This window comes from Oncorhynchus gorbuscha, linkage group LG24 (assembly GCF_021184085.1).
Source record: "Oncorhynchus gorbuscha isolate QuinsamMale2020 ecotype Even-year linkage group LG24, OgorEven_v1.0, whole genome shotgun sequence".
Lineage (NCBI taxonomy): Eukaryota > Metazoa > Chordata > Actinopteri > Salmoniformes > Salmonidae > Oncorhynchus > Oncorhynchus gorbuscha.
In genome coordinates this window covers 16,414,369-16,435,252 of record NC_060196.1, presented here as the reverse complement: position 1 = coordinate 16,435,252, position 20,884 = coordinate 16,414,369, and the positions used below count along the sequence as shown (strand labels likewise).

The 20,884-nt window shown below is 43.9% G+C and overlaps 2 protein-coding genes across 5 annotated transcripts in view; both read right to left on the bottom strand.

The window, feature by feature from the left end:
• Positions 1 to 11,295, bottom strand: part of si:dkey-37g12.1 (atrial natriuretic peptide receptor 1) — a 32,470-nt gene extending 21,175 nt beyond the window's left edge. For all 4 annotated transcript variants that reach the window (XM_046325284.1, XM_046325286.1, XM_046325285.1 and 1 more), the window contains exons 1-13: positions 10,953 to 11,295; positions 10,317 to 10,507; positions 9,809 to 9,930; positions 9,609 to 9,698; positions 9,340 to 9,485; positions 9,073 to 9,203; positions 8,799 to 8,945; positions 8,523 to 8,677; positions 7,892 to 8,027; positions 7,283 to 7,380; positions 5,706 to 5,844; positions 1,851 to 1,929; positions 306 to 402 (exon numbers count right to left, since the gene is read on the bottom strand). In XM_046325284.1, coding sequence (XP_046181240.1) covers positions 306 to 402; positions 1,851 to 1,929; positions 5,706 to 5,844; positions 7,283 to 7,380; positions 7,892 to 8,027; positions 8,523 to 8,677; positions 8,799 to 8,945; positions 9,073 to 9,203; positions 9,340 to 9,485; positions 9,609 to 9,698; positions 9,809 to 9,930; positions 10,317 to 10,503 — 1,527 coding nt within the window. In that variant the 5' untranslated portion in view covers positions 10,504 to 10,507; positions 10,953 to 11,295. The remainder of the gene's footprint in view (positions 1 to 305; positions 403 to 1,850; positions 1,930 to 5,705; positions 5,845 to 7,282; positions 7,381 to 7,891; positions 8,028 to 8,522; positions 8,678 to 8,798; positions 8,946 to 9,072; positions 9,204 to 9,339; positions 9,486 to 9,608; positions 9,699 to 9,808; positions 9,931 to 10,316; positions 10,508 to 10,952) is intronic.
• Positions 11,296 to 16,869: 5,574 nt separating this feature from the next.
• The window catches only part of LOC124012768 (spermine oxidase-like), a 29,267-nt gene continuing 25,252 nt past the window's right edge, over positions 16,870 to 20,884 (bottom strand). Inside the window, exons 6-7 of the mRNA XM_046326713.1 lie at positions 18,779 to 18,939; positions 16,870 to 17,432 (exon numbers count right to left, since the gene is read on the bottom strand). Coding sequence (XP_046182669.1) covers positions 17,283 to 17,432; positions 18,779 to 18,939 — 311 coding nt within the window. The 3' untranslated portion in view covers positions 16,870 to 17,282. The remainder of the gene's footprint in view (positions 17,433 to 18,778; positions 18,940 to 20,884) is intronic.

Genomic DNA, 20,884 nt, shown 5'->3' with positions numbered 1-20,884 from the left:
ACACCTATCCAGGCGTGAGAGATCTGGCAAGTGTCTGCTGTGTAGTCAGGCATCAGATGTTAGCTGATACGTTAAACACCTATCCAGACGTGAGAGATCTGGCAAGTGTCTGCTGTGTAGTCAGATGCTAGCTGATACGTTAAACACCTATCCAGACGTGAGAGATCTGGCAAGTGTCTGCTGTGTAGTCAGATGCTAGCTGATACGTTAAACAGCTATCCAGACGTGAGAGATCTGGCAAGTGTCTGCTGTGTAGTCAGCCTGGAACGTTGCCAGTGACTCAAACCCCTCCTCCGATGCCTCACCTTTCCTGCCGAGGACGAGCTGTTCCCCATCATGGTGACATCACCGGGGCTAACCCTCCATAGGACCACAGACACCTTCTTCCGGATGATGTGTTTCCTGTGTCACAGGAGAAGTACTTCCTGGGTCAAAAACATCATGATGACCTACTGCACTTAACACTATACGGGCAACGACATCGAATTGTGTTTATCCTGAGAAACTGTGCAGGTTTTCTAATGTATGCAAACCCCATATAACAGTGCCAAGCAACGTCAAAGCCTGTTCCATGGGGGTGCAGTGCATATGCAACTGTTGGAATTTCCACTCTGTCACACATGCATGTGTTTGTGCCTGGGTCACAACACTGGCACCTGTTCAACGGGATTTTTATACACCATGTCAAATATATTTAATCTCCTTAATTTACAGGTAGGGGAACACAATTGTCAATTCTTGTTCCATGCATTTAGATAATTTTAGTGTCTGCAAGAATACTGCAGACCTATTATATGGGACTTGCACACAATTTCAAATCTACTAACTTGCTCTACATAATAAACAATGGCATAACTTGTTTCGTGAACACAATGCCTACACGTCGGCTGCAGATAGGGCCTTCACAGTAGTACAGTGTACCGTTCTCTCTCTCTCTCTCTACTTCCTCTTTCTCCATTATTAACTGTTATTGAACCATCGTTCTTAATGCTCGTGGGCATCAAGGCCTCCTCCCAGGACTAGCAATCACCACGCCGTTCATATTATTGCATAAATGTTCCCATTTAGGCAAGTCAGTTAAGAACAAATTGTTATTTACAATGATGGCCTAGGAACAGTGGGTTAACTGCCTTTTTCATGGGCCGATCGACAGATTTGTCCCTTGTCAGCTCGGGGATTCGATCTAGCAACACTTTTGGTTACTAGTCCAACGCTCTAACCACCAGGCTACCCTGCCGCCGCTAATTTAAAAGTAATCATTTGGAAAGGAAAATGTATCACATGAAAGGGTCATGTGGGCTAAACTAGAGGCTGAGCCACCGAGACATTGGAGCGAATGTCTTATTCCTAAGGATGATAGTTTCCTGCATGCTCACTCACACACAGGTTGGAGTGGGATCACACACACACACACCCACACAAATTACATGCACGCACACACATGGGGCTTTGGGTGAGTTCATGACGAGAAAAAGATAAGCAAGTGGGTACAGATTCATTCTGCATTAATCCATCTTTTATGTGAGAGCCTTGTGATGCCCTCTCCCCACTTTCTTGAATAATGCTGGGGTATTCAAAAATGAATCCCTCCTCTAATTACATGGGAGACAGAGAGCGATAAAGCGAGAGAGAGCTCCACACTATGGACTATACACATGACTTACCGGGATAGCGCTGCACGTTGTACATTTGCAACGGCTGGACTACCGCTAGATGGAAAAAGGACAATACTGTGTGTGTGTGTGTGTGTGTGTGTGTGTGTGTGTGTGTGTGTGTGTGTGTGTGTGTGTGTGTGTGTGTGTGTGTGTGTGTGTGTGTGTGTGTGTGTGTGTGTGTGTGTGTGTGTGTACCTGTAGAGAAGACATATGATAAGTGTCCCGGTGGCCAGGAAAACAGCAATGGTCCCCACAGCTATCGCAAACCTCTTCTCTGCAACACAAATACACATGTACACTGTAGCATAAGCTTTGATGCCAGGTCAACAATGCCAAACGGTCACGCCCGAAATACGTGGTAGCATAGACTGTTCTCAAACAAACCTTTTATGAAACATTGATTTTTATTGCTTTTCATGTGTCACGCCCTGGCCCTAGTATTCTGTGTTTTGGTTATTATTTTGGTTAGGCCAGGGTGTGACATGGGGATTTATGTGGCTTTTTTTGTCTGGGTTTGTTTGTAGTTATGGGATTGTGTTTAGAGTAGTACTCTAGGTAAGTCTATGGTTGCCTAGAGTGGTTCTCAATCAGAGGCAGGTGTTTATCGTTGTCTCTGATTGGGAACCATATTTAGGCAGCCATATTCTTTAGGTCTCTTGTGGGTGATTGTTCCTGTCTGTGTTTGTTGCACCAGAGGACTGTTTTGGTTTTTCACGTTTATTGGTTTGTATTATGTTCATGTTTGAGTTTTTTCTTTTTTAAAAGAACATGAACACCAACTACGTCGCATTTTGGTCTGATCCTTGCTACACCTCCTCTTCAGAGGAGGACGAAGAAGAGAACCGTTACATCATGACTCATGTGGAAAATAGATTTTCTCAATATAAACTCCTGAATAAATAAAGGGGAAATAAATCAATAATGTGTAGTGTATCTAATGTATTAGATTACAAATTTTAATCTTTATCATCGTTTTAAGGGGATTAACTTATCAATAAATGCTCAAAAGTGTTATTTCCATAAACAGGTGGTCAAATAAAACTTTCTCATTTGCATTCTTGCGTCTCTCCCACATGAATCCCTTCTTAACACTAATTTTATATATATCTATATAATAAAGCCCAAACATCAATAAGTTCCACACATTCTTCTAGGGGCCATATGTACAAGTCCCTGTCTGCCAAAGCAAGCAACGACAAAGAAAACATTTTCGGACCATATCAAATCCAGATAGAGAATTCCAGATAGAACACAATTGATAACGAATAATAAAACCCGGGTTACTTCTCAAATAGCACCCTATTCCCATTCACAGTGTTCCACTTTGGACCAGGACTGTGTAGGGAATAGGGTGTCATTTGTAACGCAACCCGTTACATAACCCTGGCTAGACCATTATGAGGTAGACTGAGGTCTACCTAGGTAGCTGAGGGGACTTTCATAAAACGGTATTAAAAGAAGTCCATATTTGAGTGGACAATAAAATAAAGATTTCCTTTCGTCCAGCAGGCATAAGTGAATAATTCAATGTGTCATTATTTTTGGGAGTCAATTCTCATTCTCTCTGGTTCTTTAAAGGATATATGGGTCTCTGTCCCCCCCATTTGGTGTGGTAACACACTGCAAGTGCTGTCAAGTGACAATACTTACATGACATATGAGGACATGCAAGCCTGGAGAGGACAGACCACCATGCCAGCTGCCTGCTGTTTTTCATTAAGTAAATAAATGAATGTACTTTGATAAATTAATTATGATCGAAAATAAATTATGACTAAATAAATTATAAATTTATATCATGAGACCAATGGTTTAAATATACACCAGATGTCTAACAGGAGGCGCTGTGTTGAAGTCACTTTGCCTCCATTTTGGTACACTTTGGCATCAAATATTTCTGGAAGCTGTAGAAATGCATTTATGTCTGCATTCATTTTTGCCAAATGTATTATATTACAGACAACTTAATGCATACTTTTAAATTATATTACGTGAGCTAAACATAAAAATAGAAACATATATACACCATTATCCTTATTTCAAGATAAGTTATACTAATGGTACTTTCCCCACTTCAACATCAAAATACTAATATATATATACATTTTTTGTCCTTGAAAATGTTTATTATTTTTTTTTATTAAAATACTGTAGAAATCCATTCATTCCTGTGGATGACTGTACCTACTGGGGTGTGCCAATATGGCACGATGGCTTCAAAGCCTTGCAAATCATCAGCAATTCAGGTTATATCTACATAATTGCATTAGACTGATAATGAGTATTACCAGAAAGCATGGGACAGCATTTAACCAGCAGCTGCATTTTTTGGTCATACAGTGGGGCAAAAAAGTTTTTGTCAGCCACCAATTGTGCAAGTTCTCCCACTTAAAACGACGAGGCCTGTAATTTTCATCATAGATACACTTCAACTATGACAGACAAAATGAGAAAAAAACATCAAGAATCACATTGTAGGATTTTAAATGTATTTATTTGCAAATTATGGTGGAAAATAAGTATTTGGTCACCTACAAACAAGCAAGATTTCTGGCTCTCACAGACCTGTAACTTCTTCTTTAAGAGGCTCCTCTGTCCTCCACTCGTTACCTGTATTAATGGCACCTGTTTGAACTTGTTATCAGTATAGAATACACCTGTTCACTACCTCAAACAGTCACACTCCAAACTCCACTATGGCCAAGACCAAAGAGCTGTCAAAGGACACCAGAAACAAAATTGTAGACCTGCACCAGGCTGGGAAGACTGAATCTGCAATAGGTAAGCAGCTTGGTTTGAAGAAATCAACTGTGGGAGCACTTATTAGGAAATGGAAGACATACAAGACCACTGATAATCTCCCTCGATCTGGGGCTCCACGCAAGATCTCACCCCGTGGGGTCAAAATGATCACAAGAACGGTGAGCAAAAATCCCAGAACCACACGGGGGGACCTAGTGAATGACCTGCAGAGAGCCGGGACCAAAGTAACAAAGCGTACCATCAGTAACACACTACGCCGCCAGGGACTCAAATCCTGCAGTGCCAGACGTGTCCCCCTGCTTAAGGCAGTACATGTCCAGGCCCGTCTGAAGTTTGCTAGAGAGCATTTGGATGATCCAGAAGAAGATTGGGAGAATGTCATATGGTCAGATGAAACCAAAATATAACTTTTTGGTAAAAACTCAACTCGTTGTGTTTGGAGGACAAAGAATGCTGAGTTGCATCCAAACCTACTGTGAAGCATGGGGATGGAAACATCATGCTTTGGGGCTGTTTTTCTGTAAAGGGACCAGGACGACTGATCCGTGTAAAGGAAAGAATGAATGAGGCCATGTATCGTGAGATTTTGAGTGAAAACCTCCTTCCATCAGCAAGGGCATTGAAGATGAAACGTGGCTGGGTCTTTCAGCATGACAATGATCCCAAACACACCGCCCGGGCAACGAAGGAGTGGCTTCGTAAGAAGCATTTCAAGGTCCTGGAGTGGCCTAGCCAGTCTCCAGATCTCAACCCCATAGAAAATCTTTGGAGGGAGTTGAAATTCCGTGTTGCCCAGCAACAGCCCCAAAACATCACTGCTCTAGAGAAGATCTGCATGGAAGGGTGGGCCAAAATACCAGCAACAGTGTGTGAAAACCTTGTGAAGACTTACAGAAAATGTTTTACCTCTGTCATTGCCAACAAAGGGTATATAACAAAGTATTGAGATAAACTTTTGTTATTGACCAAATACTTATTTTCCACCCTAATTTGCAAATAAATAAATTAAAAATCCTACAGTGTGATTTTCAGGATTTTTTTTTCTCATTTTGTCCGTCATAGTTGAAGTGTACCTATGAGTAAAATTACAGGCCTCTCTCATCTTTTTAAGTGGGAGAACTTGCACAATTGGTGGCTGACTAAATACTTTTTTGCCCCACTGTATATACCTAACCCAAGCAGGTCTGATAAGGGTCAGCTATCAACTCAACACAAAATGATCATGTGAGTACTGCAGAGATTAGAGAAGACTAGGGAAGGTCCATTGGTGTAACAAACACACAGTACCGATATTGATGAAGAGCTCATCTTTGAAGCCAAAGTGGGGTGTGTCCTTCGGTGGAGTCTTCCTCCCTCCTGGCCAGTAGACTTGGACCCCCTCCACTGGCTCATAAGCCTTATTCGTACCAAAGTAATTGGCGATTACCTACCAGGTGAGAAGATAGCATGACCTATGATTACTTAACATTTTTGGCATATTAAAAGGCTGTGTGTTGAATGCAGCCCATTTCAAGGATGTCAATCACAGGAAGGAGGGACAGGAAGTTAAAGTTTACGAGTCATTTTCCTTTTAGAAATGATCTATGGATGTCACATACCAGTAGATGCTGGTATGATCTTAACTTGCCATAGTAATCAATATAGCATCCAAATGCTATCCAAAATACAAGTCAGATCTACTGTAATACTGAATGTCAGTATGTCAATAGGCAGTGCATGCAAATGATCATTATTGTTTTCCCGGTATGCATGCTCTCACTATTGTGAAGCTCAAAACCTCCTGGCTGATCGGTTTACATTTCCCTTAGATCTTTTTTAAATGTACTCATTTTGTTGCCACATCACTCATTTGCTGAGAAGACATGAGACTTGGAAGGTGATGAGATGCATGGTCGGATGAAGCCACGTCGACAGAAACCAAAATAACATTTGGTTTTGTTTTGAAACCAGCATCGAGGGGCCAACAGAATGTTGCAAAAAAATACATTTGTAATAAATAACTGTAATTTGAAATAACTTTAAGGTCCAATATTAAAAGCCATTTCAAGGTGATAATTAAGAGACTGCACTCTCCAGAGCTTTTAGTAGTAGCCCTGATGACCAAGCTGGTCCTAGGTAGGTACTTGATAGAAGTGTAGAGTGTGTGTGTGTGTGTGTGTGTGTGTGTGTGTGTGTGTGTGTGTGTGTGTGTGTGTGTGTGTGTGTGTGTGTGTGTGTGTGTGTGTGTGTGTGTGTGTGTGTGTGTGTGTGTGTGTGTGTGTGTGTTGCGTTGCACTCTGTGTTCCACTGGTTGGGTGTTCAGGATCAGAAATACACTGAAGTCAGACAACTGAAATGTGGGCCGAAGAGATAAGATTCAGGTTGAAAAGCAAAACGACAATAAATTCAGTGGCAAAGAATTAAATCAGCACTGTAATTGTTCAGAAGAGTGTCACCATGGGTGTTAACTTTTTGACAGGCTGCGATAACAGTGGCTTCAGATGTGAACACTGTAGACGTTAGCAGAAAATAAGGGGAAAACAGAGGGTTGGAAAGGAGGGAGGGAGGGAGAGAGAGAGAGCAACAAAAAAAGAGAGAGAGAGAGCGCAAGAGAGAGAGCGCAAGAGAGAGAGGTTTTATATTATTTTTTCAATACGGAAATAGGCAGACAGAGAGACAGTGGTATGGCAAGATAAAGATGGAGAAATAGAGAGTGACAGAGAGACCGAGAGACAGAGAGTGCGATGTAGGAGATAGAAGGACTGAAAGATAGAGAGTGACAAAGTGATAGAAATAGACAGAAAGGAAGTGTTGGAGTGATAGAAAGAAAAGAGAGCGAGTGACAGAGATAAAGAGAAAGTGTGATTAGGGTATTAGCGTCTGACTTTGAACTCCCTGTCGTTCTCTGCGCCCTGGATGTGCTTCATCATATAGGCAGACTCCCTGTCTCCATTGGCGTCCATGGTAACGTCACCCTGGATACCTAACGGACAGAGTCCAGAAAACAAACATATGGGCTATCCACACCTCACGTGTCGTCATGTTTGAAACACCATCATATACAGGTAACTGCCAAAATAAAGGAAACACCAACATGGTGTCTTAATAAGGCATTGGGCCAAATTAACGGGCTGCTGTTTATTTTTATACAATACCCAAAGCAATTAACTCCTGTGTTGAAGCACCTGCTTTCAATATACTTTGTATTCCTCATTTACTCTTTGTTTTTACAGTTACCTGTACATCTCTCTGTGAGGCAATGAAGCTGCCTTCTTGGCCAGGTCTCCCTTGAAAAATAGGAATTTTGACCTCAATGGGTCTGCTGTGCAAAACATAAAAAATCAAATGAAATAATTGTATTCTATAAATGAAATATAATAACCCTTGTAAATAACATCTGTAAATAATATCAATGACCTTCAACTGCAACCATTAAGGTTATACCTACCTACCTGATAACATACAGGTGAAATGAATCATCCAAAAGGGCTGACCTGTGATGGTTCGGTTCCACATCTTGCGGGTTATGGTGAAGCCGTCGTATGGGTCCCCGCGTTCCGCCAGGGTTTCATTCAGAGCCTGAGCATACAGCCATACAGAGTCATGGGCTATGGCTGCCAGCACCGACACCTGCCATTGGACAAACAGTCAGAAATAGAGAGTTACATATCCTGTATATACACTCTTAGAAAAAAGGGTTCCAAAGAATTCTTCGGCTGTCCCAATAGGAGAAACCCATGTTGGTTCCAGGTAGAAACCTTTCAGGTTCCAGGTAGAACGCTCTGTAGAAAGGGTTCTACATGGAACCCAAAATAATTCTAACTGGAACCAAAAAAAGGTTATTCAAAGGGAAAGGTTCTAGGTTATTCAAACTCTTTTAAGTTCAAGATTGCCCCTTTTTTTCTAAGAGTGTACAGTATATATACAGTTAAACATAGCAGCTAAGTACCAGACCCGGGTTCAAAATAATATTTGGAAATCGGTCAAATATTTTAGCTGCGCTCAATTGAGCTTGCCTGGCGCAATGGAACCAATGAAATAGTCCCAAAAGCACAAAGCCCATCCCATCTGGCACTCCAGACAGGGTCAAGCGACAGGTGTGTGCGTGTGTGTTTCACAGCACACCTTTTCGTTGGGTGCGTAGGCATAGCCAAAGTCCTCTCTGGATCTGCGGATGACGTCATTGGAGAAGTTCCAGTACCTCTGGTCGTTGGGTTTGTACAGAGAGAGTAGAAACAGAGCCTGGTAGGCCTGCTTAGCCACAGAGTCATCCACATCTCCTGCAGCACATCAACACCATTCATTGATTCGTCCTGAGGTTATATAATCCCAGTAGCATTCCCAAAAGTCCCCATATAGTATTGCATTGTATCGTAGGGTGCCAATTGGGACACGCCCTACCTCTTTCCCAGTCAAAGTTGCCAAACATCTCCTCCAGCCTGTAGGGCTCGAAGCAGAAGAAGACGTAGTCCCCTGTGGTGAGGCCTCTCCTGTGGGCCTCGATCAGGAAGTCCCTGACCACCTCCCCACGCGCTGAGATCACTATGACTACAGGGCGAGACACAAAGATAGGCTACATTAAAATAACCCTATTAGCATACCAGTTACCACGCATGGCCAATTACTTCAATGTATATAGTAAGCTGGTGTGGACATTGGAACACAGGAAACTTACTGCGAGACACCTCGGCAACCTCCTGTAGCATACGTGCTTGTGTGAGGGCTGTGTGAGTGTTGTCTTGCCCGAGAGGTGTTTGAAATGCCAGGTATTTAGCCACAGTGATGTTACTGACTTCAGCTTGGTACCTTATAGAAATAGAAATGGAACCTCATTTCATCAGGTTCCTCCCTATGTAGAAGTACATCACATTCCAGTGTCTATTTGAAGTGTATTTATTGTATTGTATCCTAATGTATTGTATCGTGCTGCGTCGTATCGTACCTGATTCCCTCAGCAGGGATGATCCAGGCGGGTCTGTGGTCGTAGATAATGCTTATACGTCTCCAGCCAAACTTCTCACAGATCTTCACAAAGAACGAGCCCATCTTGGTGAAGGGGCCAAACACTCTGGTAAGAGTGGGGTAAGCCTGTCACCGCCACAGAACATGGCATGTGATAACGTTGCAACTGTGTACTCCAGATTCTGAGGGATGTAAGTTAGCTACAGATAGTTACTGGCATATGAGTTATATTAAAAAGTGATATTGGACCTTTTTGATGAGAAATTGCTGGTCTGCGCAGGTGGGACTGACCACAGGAATGTTCCAGAAAGCTGCCAGCTTGGCAGTGATCGCACACACCTAAAGAGGGTGTTCTATCGTCATTGGATTGTAAAAATGCAGATAATGTAGTTAGTGCAATGTGATGTGTGATTTGTTTATTCGTGCCGGTGAAGGTGGGGGGGCCTTACGTCGGAGCAGGCGGGGCCGATGAAAGCGCTGTAGTTCCGTCTGTGCAGTAGCTCCACTATCTTCCCCGGGCCGTTCACGTCGCTGCACTCATCATCCACGTATTCATGCTCCAGCCAATGACCTGAGGACATACAACACAGTAGCTTACAGTGGCTATCGAATGAGAACGACTTCTGATGTCCTCGCGGCCAGTGTTTCTCAGTGTGCTTCAGCCCCTCACAGCGGTTGCATTGCAATACAATACAATACAACTTCCTTAATATATGATAATAATAATAATATATGCCATTTAGCAGACGCTTTTATCCAAAGCGACTTACAGTCATGTGTGCATACATTCTACGTATGGGTGGTCCCGGGGATCTAACCCACTACCCTGGCGTTACAAGCGCCATGCTCTACCAACTGAGCTACAGAAGGACCATTTGTCATAGCAAACAACGGATCTGTGTTATATATATATATTATGTATCACATATGTACTATACAATGTCTCTGTGTACTGACCTGCCAACAGATCGGGACTCCGGTTCACGGCGTGGATGGCGATGAGGGCGCCCGCCCCGATCCTGCCAACACTGAAGGGCATGGAGGTGTTGGGCAAGGACAGCAGCAGGGTGAACGTTGACCCTGCCACCCAGGGCACCGAGGACAGGAAGACAGATAGCACTAGAGCCCTAAGCAGGAACGCCATCACTCTGGGAGATAAAGGAATGGAAGTATGGACCCTGGTTAACAACTCACCGTGGAGGAGGCACCATTAGAGGACAAAGCCTTCAGTGAAGCCTATATGGTTTGTGTCTGGGATGTGCTCTGATAATGCGTTAGCTAAGGCATATGATAGGCTCATTATACAGTAATATGTTTCACAAACTCACTTTGTTTTACTCAGAATCCAAAATGTGTAAGATTTGGGAAAACGTTAAAAGAAATGCTGTTGAATGTAGACTGTTTGAGTGTAGCGATGTAAATGGCCCGGGGTTGAATGTGCAACATTCAACATTGTTTAGAAAAATCTCGACATGACACCTTACACAAAATAAAGTAATATTAGGCCTATTCACACAAAAAAAATGCAAACATAGACAGTACAAACGTGGTTTGTAACGGTTCAATATACATTTCAATATGAAATTCACTTACCAGGCATTCAGTCAAATATTATAAAGACGTGGCATATTTCGAAATGATGTTCTCCGAGGTCCCACTACAGCAAATTACAATTTAGCACCACCTGTTGTCCATCAGTTAGCCTAGTTAGTATATCAAAGCCTCCGTTGTGATGAGCATACCAACCGTGAAACGTATTCAAATAGATATCCCTCGCAACTGCATCAACTACTGGACAGAGAATACAAGCACGCTCCCTAATTGCCTATGATACATCTTGTGGTTCTCAAATTAATCTTACAACATGTTCGCTAAACCCTGGGAAGATACAACCCACCACGAATTTGTTTAACTTAACGACTGCACAAGTAAACAGTTGACATGGACAATTATGGAAGCACTTGAGTGCTGGCCTGTTTATATTGGTAGTAATACTTCCTGTTGTCATGGAATGAATACATGGGAATTCAGTAAATATCCATTTTCAATGATAATTAGGATTGGGGAGTAATTAGTTACATGTAATCTGATTACAAAAACTACATGATTATTGGTTTGAAAAAAAAAATACATTTGACACTTTTCTGTTTTCTCAATGACATTCAATTCAGAATTGAAAAAAAGGTGCAAGTTTAAGTTTGTTCCACCTGAGTGAGTCTGACTATAAATCAAGAGACCACTATGATGACACACCAAATGTGTTTAATAGATCATCTTTTGTTTTCTTCTAATTCCTTTTAAGTGGAATTGCAATCCAAAAGTAACAGAATGTAATCTAATTATGTAACAGAATTTCAGGTAATCCAAAGGTTACGTAATTGATTACAATTTTGGCCAGGTAACTAGTAACTGTAATGGATTACATTTATAAAGTTACCTACCCAACCCTGAGATTGTTAAATGTTTAATAAATTATGTTGTTCAGGTTCACTTCCTCCTTGGGGCTACTGTCTAGCAGTCCTAACTGGGATTTTAAATTGAATGTAATAGATTTCTCCAAGTGCAGTTCCAAACAATTCCCTTTTTAGGAATGGTTGTTTTCATTTGTCTTATTTTACAGGGGAAGTAAAATAGCCAAAAAGTTTATATAAAACAACAACGTCATTTTTTAATTGGATTAAAATTGACAAAAGTCCCCTTTATCTATGAACTATGAGAAAACAGGATCGTGGGAAATGGCCTGAAGCTCCAACCAGGCTGAAAGCCAAAGGAGGCCAATCACTACTGCAAATAGACTCAACACCACCAGTCTGTATGACAAATAAAGACAAATGATATCTGCTCAGCCCGAAGATGGATGGTTTAAGAAAAGAGTAGCTTCCTCTTAGGAAAAACAGTTATGTTTATATTGAGGACTGAACCCAAGTCAGTTTCGTAGCAATTATTCAGAAGTCAATGTTAAAACACGGGATAGCACTTTCTGACTTTGTGCATGTAATTCATGGTGGCGATGTTCCAGTGAGAAACGGGGGATTAATAAACGTCAAAATATTTTAAACTGTCACATTGAGCAGGTAAGATTAAAGTATAAGGGTCAGAGTCCCTGTCCCGGATTAAACCTACTCCTGGACCAAAAAGCACTGAGCACACAATCTGGGTCAGTTTAACCCCTGCGGAGTTCTACTTTAATCTTATCCATAAGAATAATGATCACACAATTAAGGCCCTCTGGGAAGTTTCCCCTTCTATCCCACACACACACACTTGAGTTTTTTCCCATCCAAAAGTTGAATCTATCACCACAGTAGGTTCGGTTCGACTCTAACCTTCCAACCCCTTTCAGTCTCACCTTTGACCTCCAACTCATTAATGACCATCTCAACCCCTAACCCCTGGCACTAGTTGGTCATTAGTCAGATATCGGTCAGCCGTTTACTCTCCGTTACTGTTGATATTGTATTTGTGCCTGCGACTGCGTGAGTGAGGGCAGGGCGAAAGCGAGAGAGAAAGCGTGAGCGAGAGTCATGTGTCAGCAGGCCTGCCATAGAGAGGTGTTGATGAGGTTCTAGGTGACCTTCCATTACTATCAGGTCATGGACTGTTGCTTTGCTGCAGTGATTTATTGTCAACAAGACGATGACACGCATTAGTGCTGGTTGCTGCTGAGCTAAATGGTGGAGATGGATTGATTTTTTTTTTACCAATGTCATAGCATGGCATGACATAACATGTCCTAACTTGTTCGGTTCATATTCGGCATTCCAGGGGGAACCTGGTTCCTGGATTGTAATCGTTTTGACATGGAAAATGTGAATTCAAGGATTTTACATTTGGGGGTTCCCTTTCCCATTTCTACCACTGGTCATAGTCTAGGCTGGTGATGAACTGTTACATGGAGTATATCAAGTAACTAGAGACAACAGATGGAAAAACTGCTGGGACCGCCATACACTTGAGTCCCATATATAGTACATCCTATTATCCTGTAGATGGCAGTCATATCCTTTGTAAACTCTAGACAAATATAATCAAACACTGGGCCTGTATTCATAAAGTGTCTCACAGTAGGAGTGCTGATCAAGGATCAGGTCGGTCTGTCTGTGTAATATTGTTTGTGATCTTCAAGGCAAAACTGATCCTAAATCAGCAGCCCTATCCTCGTCACCAAGCTTAGGACTCTGGGTCTGAACATCTCCCTGTCACGCCCTGACCTTAGTAATCTTTGTTTTCTTTATTATTTTGGTAAGGTCAGGGTGTGACTAGGGTGGGTATGTTAGTTTTTGTATTGTCTAGGGTTTTTTGAATATTTAGTGGTTTTTGTAAGTCTAGGTATTTGTATGTTTATGGTGGCCTGAATTGGTTCCCAATCAGAGGCAGCTGTTTATCGTTGTCTCTGATTGGGGACCATATTTAGGTAGCCATTTTGTCTAGGGTATTTGTGGGTTCTTATTCTATGTTTAGTTGCCTGTCTGCACTACTCATATTTTGTGTCAAGGTTCTTTTTGTTGTTTTTGTTAGTTTGTTCAGCGTTCTTTCTTTATTAAAGAAGAATGTACGCTTAACACGCTGCTCCTTGGTCTCCTCCATACAACGACCGTGACAGAAGAACCCACCATAAAAGGACCAAGCAGCGTGCTAAAAAGGAGTGGACATCCTGGACCCGGGAGAAAGATGAGTGGGAGACAACCTGGGAGGAGGTAGAGAGGTGGTCGGTCGACCCAGGGAGAGTGCCAGAGCCCGCCTGGGATTCAATTGAACAGTGCGAGGTGGGATACCGGAGAATGGAGTTTGCGACATGGACACGGCTAGCATGGAGAGGCAGCCCCAATATTTTTTTCAGGGGGCACATGAGGAGATTGGCTGAATCAGGTTGGAGACCTGAGCCAACTCCTCGTGCTTACCATGGGGAGCGGGTTACTGGTCAGGTACTGTGTTATGCGGTGGAGCACACAGTGTCTCCAAAGCGCTAGTATAGCCCGGTGCGCTACATTCCAGCTCCTGGCATTTGGCGTATTGTGCCAGCTCTACGTTCCAGATCTCCAATGCATCTCCATGGCCCAGTGTATCCTGTGCCTGCTCCCCGCACTCGCCCTGAGGTGCGTGTCACCAGCCCAGTACCACCAGTGCCGGCACCACGCAGTAGGCCTACAGTGCGCCTCCAGAGTCCAGTGCGTCCTGTTCATCCTCCCCGTGCTCACCCTGAGGTGTGTCCCCAGGCCAGTACCACCAGCGCCGGCACCACGCACCAGGCCTCCAGCGCGCCTCCAGAGTCCAGTACGTCCTGTGCCTGCTCCTCGCACTCGCCATGAGGTGCGTGTCTCCAGCCCGGTACCATCAGTACCGGCACCACGCACCAGGTATCCAGTGCGACTTGGCAGTCCAGAGCTTTCGGCGACAGTACCTAGTCCACAGCTTCCGGCGACAGTACCCAGTCCGGAACCTCCAGTGACGGGCCACAGTCCGGAACCTCCAGTGACAGGCCACAGTCCGGAGCCTCCAGCGACGGGCCACAATCCGGAGCCTCCAGCGACAATCCACAGTCCAGAGCCTCCATAGATGATCCCCAGCGACGATCCCCAGCCCGGGGTCTCCAGCGACTGGTCCCCAGCCCGGGGTCTCCAACGACTGGTCCCCAGCCCGGGGTCTCCAACGACTGGTCCCCAGCTCGGGGTCTCCAACGACTGGTCCCCAGCCCGGGGTCTCCAACGACTGGTCCCCAGCCCGGGGTCTCCAGCGACGGTCCCCAACCCGGGGTCTCCAGCGACTGGTCCCCAGCCCGGGGTCTCCAGCGACGGTCCCTAGTTGCCTATATCTAGGTTTTTTTGTAAGTCTAGGTATTTGTATGTCTATGGTGGCCTGAATTGGTTCCCAATCAAAGGCAGCTGTTAATCGTTGACTCTGATTGGGGACCATATTTAGGTAGCCATTTTGACTAGAGTATTTGTGGGTTCTTATTCTATGTTTAGTTGACTGTCTGCACTACTCATATTTGCATCACGGTTTGTTTTGTTGTTTTTATTAATTTGTTCAGTGTTCTTTCTTTATTAAAGAAGAATGTACGCTTACCCTGTTGCGCCCTAGGTCTCCTCCATACAACAACCGTGACACTCCCTCTGAAACTGGAACCTGGACTTCCGGACAGGCCGAACCCAGGTGGTGAGGGTAGGCAACATCACCTCCAACACACTGACCCTTAACACAGGGGCACCACAAAGGTGTGTGCTTAGTCCCCTCATGTATTCCATGTTCACCCCACGACTGTGTGTCCACGCACGGCTCCAACACCATTATCAAGTTCGCTGACGACATAACAGTGGTAGGCCTGATCACCGGCGACGATGAGTCAGCCTACAGGGAGGAGGTCAATGACCTGGCAGTGTGGTGCCGGAGCAACAACCTCTCCCTCAACATCAGCAAGGCCAAGGGGCTGATCGTGGACTACAGGGAACAGGGTACAGCATCCTCCCATCCACAGCGACGGGGCGACAGTGGAGCAGGTAGCCAGCTTTAAGTCCAAATCAAGACTTAAAATTGTCCAAACACACACGCAGTCGTGAAGGCGCGACAGTGCCTTTTCCCCCTCGGGGAGGTTGAAAAGAGTTGTCATGGGCCCTCAAATCCTGAAAAGGTTATACAGCTGTACCATTGAGAACATATTGACTGGCTGCATCACTGCTTGGTATGGCAACAGCACCGCCCTCGATCACATGGCGTTACCGAGGGTGGTGCAGACAGCCTAGTACATCACTGGGGCCGAGCTGCCTGCCATCCAGAACCTCTATATCAGGCGGTGTGAAAAAATACTATTTTCTCGGTTGCCGCATAGCAAGAGGTACCGGTGCACCAAGTCTGACACCGACAGGCTCTTGAACAGCTTCTATCCCAAACAATACGACTGATAAATTGCTAACAAAATAGCTACACAGACCTTTTATTTCAGTATATTTCCTGTCTCTATGCACACTCACAGGGCCCTACACACTCACACACACTGTCACCCAAACACTCACTCACACATAATATGCACATACATTTATACTGACTCTACACACCCACTCACATGTAAGCTGCTGCTACTCTGGTTGATCTAATATCCTGTTGCCTAGTCACCTTACCCCTATACATATATACCTCCATCACTCCAGTATCCCTGCACATGTAAATATGCTATTGGAACTGAAGCAGTCTTGTTGCATTGCATCCCTCAGATCTAGTTCTGCTAACTGAGCCAATATTGCTTTGCAACGGTAAACACCTGATGTAGCAACAGCACGTCGTTTCATTTCACACACAAGGAAAGAACAAACACACATAATAACACATCTGAGAGGCGTGAAGACTTGACTGAGGCTCCACTGCCATCTGCTACCTTGGCACAGTTACACAGTGTGCTTCAGTGTCTTCGCCTATGATTGGTCGAGTTAAGGAACACAGTGTCAGCGTCTGCCAATGTCTGTCCTCGACAGGAACCGTCTGGGACACATTCAAATGGCATTACAATTAAACACGGCCGTTTCTCACATTAATATACAAGTTTATTCATTCTTGCCATCATTTTTTGTTTGTTTTCAATAACATGACATTAAATAAAGAAGGCACTTACAAAAAAACAGTTAAATTATAGACGTGTTATTATATATATATTTTTAAACAACAGATTGATGGACAAGAGATGACAGCACACTTTGCAGCCTTTTTACAGTACATCTCATATAAGTGGTCAAATCTACCACGCTCTCCCTCTCTATATATCTACAATACAGTAAAAACTGTATTCATCATTATCATCATTATAAGTGTTAATGCCCCTACTATGCTTTTACATGCATAACTTAATCTAAAAAATATGAAAATATAGAAATCATAAAACACAAGTTGTTTATTTGATTTTTTTATCACTAGTCAGTGGTTCATTAGTCGTTTTTACATGTTAGGCTTTGTGGTTTCTTTGTGCAAGTCCTGGTAAAGCTCTGTAAGACGAGTGGCCTCTCTCTGTCCCGACAGCAATGCACCGTGGGTAGTGGAATAGTATTTCCGGTGGGTGGCTTCCCCGGCGAATAACACCTGTAGAGGCTGAGAGGGTAAAGAGGAGAGGAAGGGCGAGGAGAGAGAGGTTGAAAAAAATGTCATGATAAAGAGGCATACAGAAGAAATACAATAGAGAAGGAGATAGGTGGATAGAGGAGAGGGCAGAGATGGAGAAGAGAGGAGGGGCGAGAAGAAAAAAAAAGACCTTAACAAACCAGTGAAAGTCGTCATGACCCAACATATGTTATGCATACCCTATTACTGCCTCCGAGCCATGGGGCTACATTCCAAATGCCTCCCCCCCTATACTCTACATAGGGCTATAGTCAAAGGTAGGGCAAAAGTAGTGCACTATATAGGGAATAGTGAGCCATTTAGATGCAGCCATGGGGAGCTCTTTTAGGCTCTGTCTATATGTAAGAAGGCTGCTTGTGACGATCCGTCACTCTTTTTCTCGAAGGTCACGCTGCTCCTTTAACACTCTTTAAGTGGCCACACACACACACAGTAGCCACGCACACACACACATAGACAGAACCACGCACACACACACACACACTAAGATAAGGACACATGCGTCAGGTTTCAGGGGCTAAGGTGCTGGCCAAGACCCATGATTCATAATTGATCCAACACTGTGACTGTCACATCCCTTACTGCCTTACTAGGTGGCATGGTGATAACATGCTACGAGTTCCTTGCGTGGCTGATAAGAAGCATCACGCCTCCAGAGACTAATGAAAGTAAATACATTCTCATTACGCTTCACACCACTTAGTCACTGGGGAAGGCCTTTCACCCTATAACCCACCGTGGTTGGCACATTGCTCCTTACTTGTCACAGCACCTTAGCTAATCAGAGTCATGTTTCAGTAAGTAGAAAACTCTTTGAAACTGAGTGAAACAGGGAGGTACTAACCGAACTTGTTCAATAAAAACGCAATGTTTTGAAACGTCTCGCTACGGTGTGCCCTAATTAACACAACCCAGCTGATACACTACATCCAGTCTGGGTTCAAATACATGCATATTTAAGTACGTGTTATTTAAATACTTATTTTCTGTTGGACTGTTTTCAAATAATGTGGCCAAATTTTTAAGTATTTGCAAATAACTTCCTAGAAATATTCACAACTATATTTCAAATAGCCCTAGGACCAAACAGACCTGGGTTAAAATGCATGGAATATTTAAATACTTGTATACATATTTTCAAATACAAGCCAATACTTCCCAAGTGTATTTTCAAATGCATTCCAATATTCAACTACTTCAATTTCGAAAGAAAAAAAAGTCTAAATACTTACTTTGAAATGTCTTTAAAAGTTATTGAAATACCCTAAATAGTATTTGAACCCAAGTCTGCATCCAGATCCAGAAGCAGTTCTTACCGGAGCCTTGGTGCTCTTGGTGTAAGGCAGGGGCATGGCTAGCTTCTCCACGTCACCCCCACTGGAGCCCACCCGGGTGAAGGAGTAGGAGCCACGGATGTAAGGGTTACTGCCCCACGATGAGCGCAGGATCCGCCTCGGCTTAGGAATGTTGGGGTTCCCTGAACGAGGGAGAGAAGGAGGAAGAGGGAGGAACAGTGAGGTGGATGGAGAGGATGGTCAGTTCAATATAAACCATTTGGGTGGACACTGAAACATCAACATCCACATACACCAACACACTCTCTCTCTCACACACAGGCACGGGTGCGCACACACACACACACACACACACACACAACTCTTCCGCAGGTGGAAATAAGCCATTGAAAGTTTCCTAAGGTAATGGCGATGCATGGTGAGTGATCCTCTACCCATCTAACATAGGTGATCCTCCAACACATCCAATCCAATCTACATCCAATCCAATCAACTACGGTCCCTCTTAGAAGCCAGACACACTCTAGTCCATCTGCAATGAATCTGCTTCGTAGGGGAGTAAACCGAAGTGACCTACATCAGGGGAGTGTGTCAGTGTGTGGGTTAATGAGTCTCCGTGAGGGGGGTTCTCCCTATGGAAGTAAACAATGTGAGAGCAGGCAGCGAGTATCGCTCAGAGCAGAAGACAGGGTTTATGGTTTATTGTGTCCGTTGGCTTGGCTGTATAGGGAGGCGTAACTGTGAAGCCCTAGTGAGGCGTGCGTGTGTGAGTCCAGGAAAGCCTCTGACGTCATCATTAAGTGATGGTAACCGGGTCGGTGACATATGCTAAGCCTAGACTGGACTCTCCAATGATCTGTTTGTCAGCTAACTGGCTTGACCAGAGGATAAGTTAGTCCTCGAAGGAGGACAACAGTCACTTACTGTCAGCCACAACACTGAGCTTTGTACACCCGTGAGATGGGATGCATCCCAAATGGCAACCTATCAACTAGCTAACCGACAACTGTAACGATGTATTTAAGAGACAACAAGTGCTCATTGTGAAAACGCATTTATGTTTTCAATAAACATTGGAGACAAAATATAGATGACATGTTGTCAACAATCAAAGCCAACCCCGTCTGTTTTGCTTCATAGTAGGGCACGCGTCGGCTTTGCTGCTAAACAACCAACCCCGTCTATAGCGTAATAGTCACCCTGTCAAAGTCTTTCATGTTCATTCCACACACACCTTTATCTAAACTATTTCAACCTTATACCCCTTAACCTATTTTCACTGTCAATATGAAAAAGACTGAAGCTGTACAGAGCCACAAGGCTAATCTCGATCAATAGTAATTATTTGCTTCACGGTGTAGGGCAGCCCAAAGACAACTGTGTGTGTCCTGTCTACACTATCATTTACAGTGTTTTCCACGGAGCGGGAACCTTAATATGGCGTTAACGTAAGAGAGCAATTTTTCCCGTCTCATGTCGAATCGAACAATTGATTTTCTGTCAGGTTCTCTCTTAAAAAAGACACATGAGTCTCAACCACAGTTGCCGCCATTTTCAATTTGCTGTGTTTCTTTTCGTCACCATTACTCTTTATAGGGGCCTGTTCATGGGTGAAAGACAACTTGATACAGTCGAGCAGCTATGGCAGAGACTCACTCATCTCTTCTGTGAGAATATTGCATGTATGTCTGGGATGCAGAACCACAGGCAACTCCTTTAACAACTTTGTGGGATCAGCATTTCTTCATCCAATCCTTACTCCACCTATTAAGATCACAGTGACTAAAACTGACCCTGGGCCAGTTGTTATGGGATGCACATGTATTCAACACCATCACTCTGCCGGACGTCTATGTGTCTCATTCAGCATCAGCCCCCCAAACCTCTCCCCTGGGAAAAGCCATATACCTCAAGGCTCGGAATGATGACGTCACATGATGATCTCATTTCCTGTATTTAATGTACACCTAGAGGCGCACTAGGGCTGAATAAGTGGAATGACTCTTCAATGGGTCACCGTGACTCACTGGGAGCACAGTATTGTTGCACTCATTCAGCCCTCAAGGTTACAGTGTGCTCGTAACAGTGTGTGTGTGTGTGTGTGTGTGTGTGTGTGTGTGTGTGTGT